Source organism: Sus scrofa, chromosome 16 (assembly GCF_000003025.6).
Source record: "Sus scrofa isolate TJ Tabasco breed Duroc chromosome 16, Sscrofa11.1, whole genome shotgun sequence".
Classification (NCBI taxonomy): Eukaryota; Metazoa; Chordata; class Mammalia; order Artiodactyla; family Suidae; genus Sus; species Sus scrofa.
In genome coordinates, this window is record NC_010458.4 from 18,459,994 (window position 1) to 18,476,009 (window position 16,016).

General features: G+C 48.0%; 1 protein-coding gene across 1 annotated transcript in view; it reads right to left on the reverse strand.

Moving 5' to 3' along the window:
• MTMR12 (myotubularin related protein 12) overlaps positions 1,127–16,016 on the reverse strand; it is a 76,774-nt gene continuing 61,884 nt past the window's right edge. Inside the window, 6 exon segments of the mRNA XM_021077144.1 lie at positions 1,127–4,026; positions 6,985–7,146; positions 8,284–8,451; positions 9,841–10,013; positions 12,856–12,926; positions 14,313–14,391. Coding sequence (XP_020932803.1) covers positions 3,457–4,026; positions 6,985–7,146; positions 8,284–8,451; positions 9,841–10,013; positions 12,856–12,926; positions 14,313–14,391 — 1,223 coding nt within the window. The 3' untranslated portion in view covers positions 1,127–3,456.

A 16,016-nucleotide genomic window follows, 5' to 3' on the forward strand; every position in this document is an offset into this window, starting at 1 on the left:
CCCATCTACTGTCTCTCAGGGCAGCATAGTGAGTGCATGTTTGGGGGAGGCTGCTGGAAGGCTGGCTCACTACAGACCCTGTCCCTGCAGCGGAAGGTCCTGGGGGCTCAGCTTCAACCTGTCCTGCCCCAGGGCGGGCTTCATAAATGCTCCAGAGCCTGGGGGCATGTGTGCAGCTGAGGAGACTTGCCTCCTGTTGAGCAACTTTAGCCACAACCATGGAAGGGGATTGGGAAACAGGCTAGCCTCCCGGCTGCCTCTGCCCCTGGACTCACCTTCCAGGATGGGAGGAGGTGCGAAGGCACAGGAGCCACCCTCCCGCCCCCGCCCCCATCCTGTATCACAGGGGAAGGAAAACGCCCACCTCTTCCCACTCCCCTCAGGTCCCCCCAACACCTTCACCTAGAAACTAAGGAACAAGCAAAATCCCGAGAGATGGCCAGTGCATCTCGAGTCCAAGCCAGTTAACGAATGTGTAAAATAGGACTACAATCTGCCACCCTATAGGGCCAGAGTTACTGCTTGGGAATTTATACAAATATCAAAGAACGGAAACATGTGAAGGAACGTGGCAGCAATGAGGGTTTCTGAAGGCCCGGCGATGGCTCAGAGCCCGCTCTGTGATAGAGGAGCAGGACCAAAGGGAGACGCAGGTAGGAAAGGCCGAAGAAAGAGAACTCAGCAAACACAAGCGATGGCTCTCAATCTAGTAAGTGCTACGCAAAACCAAGTAGGAAAAAAGCCTGCTTGTACCCACCAGCTCACCCAGTGCCAGCTTGCTCATCCTCTCTGGAAGGAGAAACGAAGCTTTTCTCTCTAATGGTTTAACTGAACTCCTCTCTTCCAGCGACAAAATAAGAGAATTCTCATTTTCTATATCCCTATAAAAGCAAAGAGGTAATGATACTTAATTTCAGGGATCAAAAGCCCTTTCCTTTTACTCACCCTATAGGGCTCCTACTCTATTTATTTTTCTTCACAGTATTTGTCACATCTGAAATTTTAAATCTTTATTTGGTTACTGGTTTCCCACCGCCAACCAACCAACAACCAACCAACCAACCACATACACACACACTGAATAAATGAAAGTAATTATTCCATGTGATATCAACCACACCAAATACAGTATTGTAAATTGTGCTTTAATTTCTGCAATCAGATATGATGCAGTGAAATACAAGTATAAACTTTCATTGTACATCCAGAAAATAAAAAGCACATTTATACAGATTTAGCCCAACAGCTTATTTCCTTTAAAAAAAAGAGTTTTGAATGTATTTAAAGCTAATTTATCTTCAGTGTAAAAACTTAGAGGTATAAACAAACTCAAGATATTATATACAGCAAATTAATTTACATTTCCGAACGTGCGCAGTGCAGCATTTTACACAAAGTAAATGGTCTCATTTCAGTTTTTACTATTAAGCATAATCCACATCTCAACCTTGAATAAAAATGTCACAATATATAAACCCACTGAGAATCCTGTACACAAATACAAGTTTATAGAAATCTGATTTCAATATAAATACATAAACTGTCATGACCTTACGTGTTACAACAGCTTATTTTTCTACTGTAATTTTTTAAAAATCATAGAAAAATATTTCAATGCACATTCAACTGCTATGACAGGGGCCATGACCTTGTGCCTTTAAACCATACTTTATGGATTATAAAGCATCACACTGGGCATTTTTGGAATGAAAATTACTAAATTTTAAGACTGAAGAGCTACTGTATAAATATTCCCATTATAACATGGTCACAAAATTAGTCAGCTCCATGGTATATTTGGGAGGCAGTGGGGCAGAGAAGTAGAGGTTACTGCTAGTTTAAGAAGGCCCATAGAACATACTTAAAGGTGGCCAATAAACTAGGATAATTTTAAAATCCCTATTCCAAGCCTAACACTGACCTTACTAGTGAGATTCTTAAGGCACCCAAGACTGGGCATGTGTTTGGCCCCAGATACATGAATCCTGCCCTCCCCTCAACCTCCATCGTCTTAACAGACTAACAGGGCGTGGGGAGGACAGCAAAGCAATTTCTTGTGTGTACAAAAGACGATTCAGTGCAAACCAAGAAACCCTTCTTTGTCAACCGTTTCAAAATTCTTATTGCCTTTGAGCAACTGAACGTTTCTCTAGACAAGGAATATTCAATTCGGGATCCATACTGGAGAGCAAATGTATATGAAAGGCAAACATTCGATAGGAAACATTCTAACGTGAGATAATTTCCCCCCCTTCCTTCTGGGGAACTGAACAGGGTTCCGTGGAGAATGAAAAAACCGGTCCTTATAAAGTGTACTTTCCTGCATTTAAAAAATATATATCATTTAGACAGCAGATCCAAGAAGGTTACCAGGCAGAGTCAAGTGTCTTCTATGGCTTTTTAAATCGCTGAGGTACAATGTGATAACTCTCACTTCTGATGCTTACGCTTGACGGCTTCCCTCCGAAAGCCACGTGCAGCAGTGAACCTATGCATCAGACTGGAAGGTAAGAGAATCTGGGGAAACGGAGGGGCTGCTGCAGAGGGCGGCGGTCACACACGCTCCACAGCCTCGGCGCGCCACTGGAAAAAGCCAGAGCCACTGCTTTCAAACACTGAGCACCTCAGAAGACTGGAAGCTCCTCTGGGCAAACCAAAGAGATTCCCCTAGTTTGACCAACAGGTTTAGCAGCAAGATCCTGGGACAGACACCAAGGCAGGGAGCGTGCAGGGCTGGCGGCAAGTGTACGGAACCGCCAGGGCGCCCTGGAGCTGTCAGCCCCCAAGCAGGGGCGCTGCGGGTCGCCTAGCCCCCAGCCCCCACATACAGTGACACAGTCTGAGGACAGCCTCGAAGGTCACGATGGGCGACACTCGTGCAATTTCCCCCACTTTTCTAGAGACAAGAGGACATAGAAAGGAAAAATGCTATGGTTTGGAAACTAAGGCCAGACATCTTAATACCTCTCTTTGAATCTCTCAATTCACCACACACACACACCACATAAAGCTGAACTTGCTCTGAACGAGACGGGCTGGGGAGACACTACTCCTGCTGACTGGAGCAAGCAACTTGGCACAGAAGAGACCTGAAGACAGTATGGAGTCCAAGCGTCTCTTACCAAAGCCCTTTCTGAGTAGGAAACCAGCTACTGCAGGGTCTGTACGATACCTCACAGCAGACACTGGCCACAACAGTAATATGGGTAAAGCAGTAACTCCTTTCAATGAATAATACTAGCGATACGGTTTTAATTGCATAGTCTCTCAGAACCACGGGGGGAAAATGAGAACCAGCTCTTTTCCTGAAGGCCCAGGCTTCCTCCTAAGGGCCCGGAGCTGAGCCCGTCCTCCCGGCAGTCATCTTCAGCCCGACACACCAACGCAGGGAGCAGACGCACCTGACTCCTGCCCCAGCCCGAGACATTCCTCTCTTGCCATGGCCGAAGAGACCAGTCACACATCCCCTAGATCCACAAACTCGTCTTCTCGCTTGGCCAAGTCTTCCTCATCTTCCAGAGCTTTCCACCCGCTGGTGGGCAGGACCGGCTTGGAGGAATGGCGTTGCAGCAGGGCAAAAGGGAACAAGGAGGACAGGCGGGCCGAGTTCCTCAGCAGGGAGGTGGCCTCCGCCTGGAGGGCCTCCTGGCTGTGGTGTCTCTCCTCGATCTTCTCCTGTAAGCTCTGGACTTCCTCCAGCATCTCCAAGAGTTTGCTCATGGTGGCCACTCTGCCACCACCCAGGATCTGGGCTTCTGGAATCCAGCGCAAGTAGCGCTGGGCCCAGACTTTGACCTCTGGCCCCTCGATGTGCGGCAGCAGCAGCCCATGGTAGCTGGGGGGCTTACTGTGCCAGCTGTCGTAGAACTCCCGGAAGTTGTCCTGCAGTTCCTCGGAAGAATTGATCAGTTTGCTAATTCTCTTGCCCAGAAGGTTTTTAATTAAATGATCTGTTTCTTCCCTGAAAAATCCTCTTTTTGGAGATGATTTAGATTGGGTGAGTGGCAAAGAAAGTTGTCGTTGATGCTTTGAGAGAAAACACAAATAAAAATCTCTGGTTAGCCCGAGAGCAGATTCAGTTGTTTCAAAAAAAAAAAAAGCAAGCAAGCATAATCTTGCTTTAACAAGAGCCACGAAACATTAGAATTTCCCTGTGAATCCAATTCACTACCATGTTACTGCACATAGAGAGCAGTGGTGGTGGTAGTGGGGGTACTGTCTATTCTACAATGCACGAGTCAGATGCACAACGGGTTTACAAACAAATGGATGTAACCAGGTACAATGGAGCTGTGCAGAAAGGCAAGTTGTGACACCAAGAGGGAGAATTTAAATCCCTTCTCTCCATCATAGTGATACCACAGGGCACTAAGTACTTTCGAAGAACAAGTTTAAGATAGGCTGATGATGGCATGCCCATCGTGGCGCAGTGGTTAACAAATCCGACTAGGAACCATGAGGTGGCGGGTTCGATCCCTCGCCTTGCTCAGTGGGTTAAGGATCCAGTGTTGCCATGAGTTGTGGTGTAGGTTGCAGACATGGCTTGGATCTGGCGTTGCTATGGCTGAGGTATAGACCGGCAGCTGTAGCTCGGATTAGACCCCTAGCCTGGGATCCTCTATGTGCCAAGGGTGCGGCCCTAAAAAGACAAAAAAAAAAGACCCCCCCCCAAAAAAAAAAAAAAAAAACCAACTCTTTTGGATAAAGAGACAGATGATGGGAGAAAAAGGAAGTTGAGGAACTGGCTAAGCCACACAAGGTAGAAAATGTGGGCGCCTTCACACTTCTGTCCTCCTCGGTAATTCTACCTGCAGCCAGAGCAGGTGCTGTACTTTGGGATGCACCATGGAAGGGCTGTGAAGATGGGTAAAAAAGGATACGAGGGATTCCTGGTGCTCAAGGGGAAGGGAAAAGATATGAGTAGAAGCTGTTTCTCCCCAATTCTTCTGCTCCTGAGGTGTTCATTTGGAGTAAGAATAGATAAACGTTTTATTTCTGGGTTAGCCTTATAACTCCTTAACATATTCCTACTAGCAGTTCTTCCTTGTAAAAAATACTTCCTTATTATAGAATATAGAACAACAATAAAAACATAAAGCAAAACCATTCACAATACCATGAGTGAGAGATGACCAGCATTTTTGACTCTCTGGGGACGGGAGAGCTGAAGACCAGAAGTTGGGGGCTGGCCTCTCTTCTCCCCGGTGACCCAGCTGAGCTGGGCAGGGCAGGGACTGGGGAAGCAGGTGTCCACTGCCTCCCAGGTTCTGCGCTCAGAGCTTAACGTGCCTCTACTTACCCATTTCTCAAAGTCACTGTATGGTCCGTGTCACAGGTGAGGAAACCAAGGCACAGAGGTTAAGCAAACTGCAATGGCCCCAGCTACCAAGTGCCAGATGTGGTGTCACACAGTCTCGTTCTAGAGCCTGTTCTCTTGGCACAACCCCATTTGTCCTGGAAGCACCTCCCTCAAACCCTAAGTGAAGGGAGCGCTCCAGATGGGCCAGGTGGGAGCAACACCACGTACCCAGAGCTGGTCCAGGCCTGGGACTGAGGTTGGGATTGCATGCCTGGTGGACCCTGCGGCAATTCCCAGGGCAGCACGTTGTGCTGGTTGGCTGTGGCAACTCAGTCTCTAGGAAGTTCTCTGAGGCTGCCCATGCACTTACCACAAGGCCTCAAGCCTGTCTCCTGGGCTCCCCACCCAAAGGCTTCAAAGGTCCTCAGTGGCCCAACCCTGCTCTGCTTTAATGAGTACAACCTGAGACGCCCCTACCCTTCAGCTCAAGCCTCTCCCACCAGCCAGCTCCTGGAAGCCAGCCGTCTGTTCCTCCCTAAGAGGAGAAAGGACACTTAGGAAGAGGGCACGTGGGCAGAGAAAAGGAATCTAGCCTGACAAGCTGGAGCTTTGGTGTCTGCCTGACTCTGAGCGCCCTTGCCCCTGGGGCCCAGGGCAGTTCTGCAATCCTGACCAGGCAGGAAGTGTGCGTGCAGCCACCAGGGGGCACAGCACACTGACAATGTCTGTCCCCTGGCCAAGCTGTTCTGGAGCTCAGGGCAGTTGTGTCCAACAGACAGGAAGGACACTGAATCAAGAGGGGAAACTCCCACCTCGGGTCTGAGGACCCTGGAAAGGGCAAAGTGGCAGCTCTCAGTTCTCCACCAGCTGGCATCTTCTGAAAGTACTGGCTTTGGCTCACTGGGTCCCCAGGCCTCTTTAGCACGGAGCCACCTCCCCTGCCCTTCCCCACCCCAAGACAGTGGGATCAGAGGAGAGTGGTGCCAAAGGTGGCGGCGTGCACTAGCCTGCGACCGACCACCACTGCTCTCCCCTTTGTGGAGTCTGGTGGGAGGTCAGGCATCCAGGTCAGGAGACAGGACTAGGAAAGGCCATGCAAATCACACATCATCTCGGGAATGCTGGGGTTTTAACACCTAGTAAAATCAGGAGTAAATACCTAAAAGGAAACTCAAATAATGCAACACTTGTCAATTACAGTCCAGGTCTGCAAAGGTCAGCCCGTCGCCCAATCTGACCTGCTGCCTGCTTTCGTAAATGCTGGAACACGGCCATGCCCGGCTGCTTATGTGGCGTCTGCAGCTGTTTTCACACTACAGTGGAGTGGGGGGAGTGGTGTCAGAGACTCTGTGGCCCTTGACAGAACATATTAGTCACAAAAATCCCTTTTAGCCTAAAGAGAGGCTGCGAACTGGTGGTCAACGTTCCTTCCACTCTACCAACCACATGTGACTCCATGCTCACGGCGGCCCAGGCCGCAGCACCCCTGGTGACACTCAGCCGACGGCCGAGTCTCCTCGGTGGAGGCAGACCTGCTGAGCGCACAGGATTCTCCGGCCCTGACAATCTGCGTGTCACAATCTCCACTTTGCGGCTGTGTGTCCAGAATCCGTATCTAACTTTTATCCTTGCGAACATGAGGATCTCTGCACACATGAAGGGGGTCAGATACATGCATGTCTTACTTTCAAATGCGTTCCTTTCCGCTGGCCTTTGTCCAGTTTTGGCTTTTCCACGTAAAGAGGGTTTTTGAGCAACGTCTGGGCCTTGGGTTCAAACTGTACAGACCAGTCCCACACGGTGAGGAGATTCAAAGGCTTGCCTTGTGTATCCTGGCTTTCCCTACCCTGCCAAAACAAGCACAGGTCACGATGTTTCCAGGGAGGGCTGAGGAGAGCAAACAGTCCTGAGAGGCCACAAAAGGCGCGCCCGCCCGCCCGCCTGCCCGCCTGCCCTACTTGAGACCCAGCCTTCCTAGCCCTTCGTTTCAAAGGCCACCAGGGGCTGTTTCCCTCTCGGCTTTCGGTGGGGGTGGGGGAAGGAGACCAGCCTCTGTGCTGGGCACAACACCCTTGTGAGGTCACTCCAACTTTTCCATGGTACCTTTGGAGAAACTGAGGCTTGGAAAACTGAATAAACTACCTGAGGTCACAGAGCTGGTGAGCCGCATGGCCGTGCAACTGGAGGCCTGGGTTCTGTGTTTCGCATTTCCCTAGAGGGGTTGTGTGAAACCTCTCCCACTGGAGGGCGAGCTGCAGCAAACCACGAGGCCCCCAGAGGGCTGGTCAGAGCAGGGAAGCCTCAGAAACACGGCCTTAAAGGAGCCTAAAGGGGTTTCAGACCACTTAACTCCACTCTCTTCAGTCACTCCGAGCATCAGGCAAGTCGAAGAGAAGGCATCTGATCTGTTCACAAAGATGACTTTTAATCCACTTAATTCTCAGCTCGGACACTTGCTCCCAGTTCCGATACTGACCACGTGACCTTGGGCAAGTTACTGTCTCAGTGCCTCAGCTCCTCAGGGATAGTAGTAATTCAGACCCACAGAGTGCTTCAGGATTAAATATCAATACCCGGAAAGCAGAACAGGGCCCAGGGAGTTCCCATCATGGCTCAGCAGTCAACGAACCAGACTAGCATCCATGAGGATGCAGGTTTGATCCCTGGCCTAGCTCAGTGGGTTAAGGATCTGGTGCTGCCATGAGCTGTGGTGTAGGTCATGGATGTGGCTGGGATGCCATGTTGCTGTGGCTGTGGCATAGGCCGGCAGCTATAGCTCCAATTTGACCCCTAGACTGGGAACCTCCATATGCCACAGGTATGGCCCTAAAAAGACAAAAAAAAAAAAAAAAAACCCAAAAAACAAAAAACAGGGCCCAGGATGGTGTTATATAAATATCGATTTTATCATCAATCCTATTGCATCCTACTTTTGAGACACGGCTTCTTCAGTACACTAAAAGCTTCCTAAGAGGGACGCTTACCATGTTCGTATCTTTTTGATGAGGCGAATTGAAGAAGAAAGTACTAAAAATAGGTATGTACAGGCTATCTGACAAAACGGTCAGGTACGTCTCCGTGAACTCAAATGCTGGGGGATGCTGGTGCACCAGCTGCCAGACACAATCTAAGAAGAGCAGGAACACGGGAACCTAGGAGGCAATGAGATACATGTGGCTGAGTAGGTACCAAAGGCCAAAGCCAGCGGTCCCTGGTTCAGGGACAGCATCTCCACAGCTGTAGAATAACCACTTCTTGCAGGCACTGTATTCTCTGGGAAACACATTCTAGGCGATTCCCATTCCCAGTGATAAAGATGCTCAACTGAAACCACACGGCTGTGGATTAACCTCAGGACTTGGCAAGACCTACCGGTGTGAAAGATATTCCCAAGATGAAATGTGTAAAACGCCCCTGTCAATCAGCACTGACAGATGGGCGCTTGCAACTGATCCTAACAGAGAACACTAACTCCGAACCCCAAGAAGTCAAATGCTATTGCCTCCCAAAAAGAATTCCACTTTTGGACTTCCCCTGTGGTGAGGCGGGTTAATGATCTGGTGTTGTTACTCCAGCAGCTCGGGTTGCTACTGTGGCCCAGGCTTGATCCCTGGCCCCAAACCTCCACATGCCACAGATACAGCCACCCCCCCCACCAAAAAAAAAAAAAAACCCGGAAAAAAAACCCCCCCCTACTCAGTTACGTCAACTTTTGTCAACAGAACCTTTCTCTACTCCCTGACGATGAGGGCCCAGAAGAGACAGGATGGGAGAGAAGGTATAAGCAGCAAAAATAAGTTTCTAGGGAGTTCCCTGGTGGTCTAGTGGTTAGGACTCAGCACTTTTTTTTTTTCTTCAAGCACCACACCCGAGGCATATGGAAGTTCCCAGGTTAAGGGTCAACTCAGAGCTACAGCTGCCAGTCTACAGCCACAGCCACTCAGGATCTGAGCTGAGTCTGTGACCTACACTATAGCTCATGGCAACGACAGATCCCCGACAAACTAAGCGAGTCCAGGGATTAAACCCACCTCCTTATGGATGCTAGTCAGATTCGTTTCTGCAGTGCCATAACTGAAACTTTAGGACTCAGCACTTTCAATGCCTGGTCTGGGAACTGAGATCCCACATCAAGCTGCTGCACGCTGTTGCCAGAATATTCATTTTTTTGCAAAGACTAACTTGTCAGAAGCTGTTGGAATCTCGTTGAGTTAATTTTTATTTAAGTTCTACAAATCAGGATTACTTCCACCAGGAAATATAATACAGCCTTGGGTACATGATTTACAAGACTCTGAACACGCTTGTTTTGTTTTTTCCCCCCAGAACACGCCTGTTAATATATATCCCTTTCCCCTGCAAGGGTTCCAATGTTTTTAAGGCATTCAAAGTCATCCGACAGTGAAGTGACCTCAGCCCCCGTGGCAAGCCCCTAGGGCATGCCCTGCGTAGGCAGTGACCCTTGCATCTGAAGATAGGTATTAAACACGACTGGGCTCTGCCTGCCCAGGGCTGAATGGCTCTGTGATGACAACACTCACCTCCTCCTTGTCACTCTGACGCAGGTGGTTGCAGCGATCCAGGAAGCAGTGCCCACCCATGATCCACTCCTTCTGGACAAGACTCTGGAAACCAAACCTGGTCCTGCAGTGAGGGTCCATCATCACTTGCACCAGAGAGGAGACGAGGCAGCAGAGGTCGGAGGCGTTCTCCTCTGGGGAGGCGGTGCCCAGTGGCAGCGCAGAGAGGAAGAAGGGTACCAAGAGTTAAATAGCTGCAGAGGCACAGGTAACAGCACGGCCCCAAACCAATGTCTGTTCCCGTCAAGCTCCAATTCTCAAAAGGGCAGAACCAGTGGGGGAAAAAAGGTAATGCTTTCAGACTGAGAGACAAACTGCTTCTAGCCTGGCTGGCATAGGTCCCAGCGCACAATGGCACTTAAGATGGGCTTGTTACTGATAATTAAACACAGCGCAACAGACCCACTGTCAGCAGGCGGGGTCCAGATGTGCCACTTGATGAGGGCAGAATCACACACAACGTGGTGGCTTGCTGGGCTCCACAGACAACTCAAAACCCTTCCAGCTAGTGTGTCCGAGTTCCCATCACTGAATTCACTGTTCCAAGGCTCAGCTGCTTCTCAGGCGCCTTCCCTCTGCTACCTCTTGCTTCAGAGAAAGTGTAATATTTCTTTTTTTTTTTTAGGGCCGCATTCACGACACATTCCCAGGCTAGGGGTCAAATCAGGGCTATAGCTGCTGGCCTACGCCACAGCCACAGCCACACCAGATCCAAGCAGCGTCTGTGACCTACACCATGGCTCACGGCAACCGCCAGATCCTTAACCCACTGAGTGAGGCCAGGGATCAAACCTGCGTTCATTTCCACTGTGCCATGATGGGAACTCCAAGGAAGTGTTGTATTTCTGACTGCACTAGGATGCCTCTGATTCTCCCTCCAAGACTCTTTCCGTTCTATCTGAGAGCAGAGAAGGGCCTGCTTCCCCCTGCCTAGCCTAGAGGAGGCTCTCCACAGCAAGTGTGAGCCACACGTCCACCCCTGGAGTGCACGGTACAAAACCCACATGATGAAAATTCTGCTCACACCCTGGCTCGCCAGCCATGACCTACAGTAAATAAAAACATGTCTATACCCATGCATTTGTCTTAGAGTTTTAAGGTCCTGAAAAATCAATGTCTACACCCCTGTGGTTTCTACTTTACAAAAATAAGTGCAACTCCAGTTGCTATTTTATTTTTTTGGTCTTTTTGCCTTTTCTAGGGCCACTCCTGCGGCATATGGGAGTTCCCAGGTTAGGGGTCTAATTGGAGCTGTAGCCACCGACCTACACCAGAGCATAGGAACACAGGATCCGAGCCGCATCTGCAACCTACACCACAGCTCACGGCAACACTGGATCCTTAACCCACGGAGCAAGGCCAGGAATCGAACCCACAACCTCATGGTTCCTGGTCGGATTTGTTCACCACTGAGCCACGACAGGAAACTTCTCCAGTTGCTACTTTAAAATGTCCATGAGGACGATAGTGCCGGCAGGAGTTAGAGAAGCTTCAGAGAGAATTCTAAGCAGGGAAGTGTTTCCACTCTTAAAGCTTCATTGTGACCCCAGAGTGAACACTTGTTCTCCTGTTTCTCTTCCAGGAAACAAGGTCAAACTGTGGGAACACGCGGCTTTAGGAGAAACAGATTTTTATGTGTCTTCCTAGTGCTATCACCTTTTGAAACAAGTTTCATTTTTTTCAGAGGATCTTCCTTCTTCTGTGTGAAGGGTGTTAACTGTACATCTGTGGGTCTCAGGAAGAACGAGATTTCAGAGGAGACATAACCCAGCAATCCACTAAGGATCAAGTGACAGCTCAGCCTCGTCCGCCAGAGATTCCCATTAATTGGGTTTTATTGTAGTGTCTTTTCTTTCCTGGCTGCACCCAGGGCATGTGGAAGTTCCCGGGCCAGGGATCAAATGTGGCCACAGCAGTGACCCAAGCTGCTACAGTGACAACACCTGGATCCTCAACCCACTGAGCCACAAGGGAACTCCTCCCATTTCATTTTATGCAACTCTGGCACTGGTGCAGGTGGGCCCTGGGTATTTCCATCTCTCAGCCCCCAGTCTTTATTCCTCCTTTTCACAGTTACTCAGTACTCTGTTCTGCCACTGTAAGGTAGGACTTCTTCAATAACAACCTTAGGCTTGCTCTCTTCATAGGCTGGTAAATTTCTAGAAGGCAGAAGCACACAGCTCTGTACATGGGAGGTGCTCTGTGAATGTATTCAAATTTAAGTCAGTGAGCCAGCATCAGAGGGTACAAGAAGCCCCAGGCACACACTTTTCCAGTCTGCCCACAGAAGTCAAATCCCAGCAGTCATGGAAAGTGTCAGGAAAATGCTAAAAGCTCAAGGGTATGAAAGCATGAGACAGTCTACTTAAGCATGCGGTAGAAGAAACTTTAAATATTCAAAACAGCAAACATACTACTTCAGCTCAAATCTAACCAATTCCAGCAACAATCCTCATCGCCTAAGGTTTACGCTCTGCTTTTTCACATGCCGAATGTGTATGTCCTGTCTGCATGCACGGCAAGTTAAGCCCACAAAAGAAAAGGAAATCGGGGACCACAAAGTCTCTATGGCAACTATACAAAACTGTCAGACACAAAGATGCAAAAGTAACAATTAAACCATCCATGGGTCTCTTCATACAAAAAGATCATCCAAAGATTTTAACTTTAACTGAGTTAATATAAAACAAAAAACCTCAAAACATTAGGAAATGTGAGCTTTGGAAAAGATAGCAAACAATTCCTTCTTGGGCTACAAATAGGTCTGCCAAGTTCCAAGTGAAAGAATTCATTTTTAAACTCCAACACTGAAATCCAAAGCAAAGGATTCTAAGGTCAGGGTAAAAAGAATGGGAAGGATTTCTACACCAGCTCACCCTTTTTTTTAAGAGAATTCCAATTACATAAAGCCCCATATATAAATAAATCCCAAGTAAAGAAAAAAGGAGACCACTCTTTGTGCTGTAAATATATTACCTAGAAGAAGAATGTTCATGTTTTGTGCTTCTAGACATTCTATAATCTCTATTGCTTTTTTCAGGCAGCGTCTAAATAGGAGAGAGACAAGAAAAGGGGAGATTAGGTCTTGAGCTTGATATCATACACACTAAGAAATTTATTGAGAGGTGTCTGACTTGATCTTCATTTTCTTATCGCACTGTTTCGTGCTAAAACTCCTTCAGAAAAGAAACAAATTATCATTTACACTATTCAGATACTGCAAGACACTCATCTGCTTATCAGAAACTTAAATTCTTTAGAATTCCAAAACTGACATAAAAATGTTCCTAGGTGATCCCTAAACTAGAAATTCTTACTGCAAATTCACAGCTGAGTGTGTCGGTGAGTCCCAGTAAGAGCCCTCAAGCCCACACCTGCAGGCTGTGCTGCACGTCCATCATGCTTAATTCAAGGTCATTGGCCGAATGTGTTGATGTGGCTGGAGAGGCCCAGCATGCCCAGAAATCCCTTTGTTTCTCTCTAGACACACTATGCCCTTAGAGACTGTTGCCACTGCCAGCAGCTCTGCCTTCTGTACTAATTACTCGGGCTTCATACCCTTGCTCTCTCCCCCACGGCTCTTCCTCTGGTTAGAGACCCTTGCCTTCTCTAGCCACCATGTACACAGAAAGGTTCCTTTGTTTACAGCATTTATCACAATGTGATTATATATTCAAATCACGGGACATGCAGCAGGCTCCTCAAAACCTATCTGTTAACAAGCGTTTGGAGGCCTGAGGTTCCCTTGCCCAAACTCCCAGGCAGAGCTAAGAGACAACGCCGCCGAGCGTGGTAGAAGGGAGAGGTCTTCCCTTTCCTCACATGTGTCCTGGGGTTGGAGCCATCCTCTCCCCTCCTCTCCCCTTGTCATTTTTGTTTTGTGCCTTCCTTTGCCCTCTCCTCCACTTAAGGGCAACAGAGAGAAGCGATTCAAAATATGAAGGGAATAAAATTCTGTTCTCTTGGAATCTCTACCTAATTCCAAGGTGAAACACAACTATCTGGCATTAATCATAGTAAAAAAAAAAAAATTTAATAGCTAAGAGACATAAAAGACACAGGATTTTTCTAAAAAGGCCTTCAGTGAAAACTCAGCACCCTCCCCTTCTCAGTGCCCAGCTTCCTCCCCTGAAGGTGAGCCGGATGCTCAGTCAGAATGCTGGTCTCCACGCCCCTTTTCTGTGGCCTCTCGATCCTTAGCCTACAGTCCAGGGAGTGGATCTCTTCGTGGGCAGGTGGCATGTCTGTAAATGCTGATCAGATGTGCACAGAAATAATCAATGAGGAATGTAAAATTCAGCTGAGCCCTGAACAGAACATGTGATCTAGAGTATTTAACTGCAAAATATACAAGTTATTTGTCAGTTTGCTTTTTACCACTTCAGATTAGAGAACCGTGAAATTCATGAGCAAAACACAATGACTTGAAATACCTGATTATGTCAAGCCAGCTGCTACTTTCCAGCAGGGAAAACCACTTTATATCTGTGTCCCAAAATTCGGTACTATTATCTGGAAAAAAGAAAGAAAGGATTAAAGAAGTCAGGCACCAACTGCTGACACACATGCTGTGAAACCTGTGTTATGCAGACGTGCGGTCCCAGACCAAGCTGCAAATCCAGGACGAGCTTCCATTTTTAAGTAAAGGGCATTTCAAATCTTCAACTGAAGTAGGTTTTGACCTGTAAACCCCTGGCAGGGTGTGGTAGTCAAAAACAGACTTTTATTGCTCAAATAAAAAGTGCCCTGCAATATGCACACAGGGTATATTGTATGCACATTGTTGAGTTGAGAGTAATATGTTCTAGGCAGACAGAGCCAACAGCCAGGCTGGTGCTCCTAGAAAAGGAAGACACCCAGGACATGCTCTGCTGCTCTGAGGCCTGAGGGGATGGCTAGCTTCTGCTAGAATCCTAAACACACACCCAGACATTCACCTTGCACACTGGAAACAATCTCCCCAACCCACCTTAATAAACAAGCCCAGAGTTTCCGTCGTGGCGCAGTGGAAATGAATCCGACTAGGAACCATGAGGTTGCTGGTTGAACCCTGGCCTTGCTCAGTGGGTTATGGATCCGGCCTTGCCGTGAGCTGTGGTGTAGGTCACAGACAAGGCTCAGATCTGGGACTGCTGTAGCTCTGGCATAGGCCGGCGGCAACAGCTCTGATTAGACCCCTAGCCTGGGAACCGCCATATGCCGGAGGGTGCGGCCCTAAAAGGACAAAAAAAAAAAAAAAAAAAAAAGCAGCCCATTTTCAAGTTGTCTATGCATGTCAAAGTTGGCAACTCAAATCAATGAGACAGCAGATAACCCCACAAGTCCTGGATGGTGAAAGCAGAGTAGAAAATCAGTCTTGTATCAGATAGCAGAATTTCTTACTCTCACTGCCAGGTGCCTGCTTTTTATAAATCTATTTATTTATTTTTTAATTATTATTATTATTTTTGGGGGTCTTTTTAGGGCCACACCCACCGCATATACAAGTTCCCAGCCTAGGGGTCTATACCACAGCCACAGCAATGTGGGATCTGAGCCTCATCTGTGACCGACACCACAGGCTCGTGACAACACCCTGACAAGGCCAGGGATGGAACCCACATCCTCATGAACACTAGTCAGGTTTGTTACCGCTGAGCCACAAGGGAAACTCCTATAAATCTATTTTATAACATGTAGCACAATGTATTCGAGTTAGAGGTGTACACTTGTTTCCCTTGGTGTCATATTCATCCTTATCTACAAAAGTCAAAGTCAGGAAAAATTACCTGTAAGTGTAACAAACCTCTAATAAAACACTCTTTTCTAGAGTGAAGAGGGAGTTCCCAGTGTGCTCAGTGGTAAAGAACCTAACTAACATTCATGAGGACTCAGGTTCAATCCCTGGACCTGCTCAGTGGGTAAGGATCCAGTGTTACCATGAGCTGTGCTGTAGGTCGCAGACTCGGCTGGGATCCCATGTGGCTGTGGCTGTGGTATAGCCTGGCAGTCACAGCTCCGATTTGGCTCCTAGCCTGGGAACTTCCATATGCCATGGTGTGGCCCTAAAAAAAAAAAAGCAAAAACAAAAAAAACTAAAGAGAATCAATAGGTGACTGATCTTAATTAAATCTTACTCAAGTTCTAAACTGTTCACA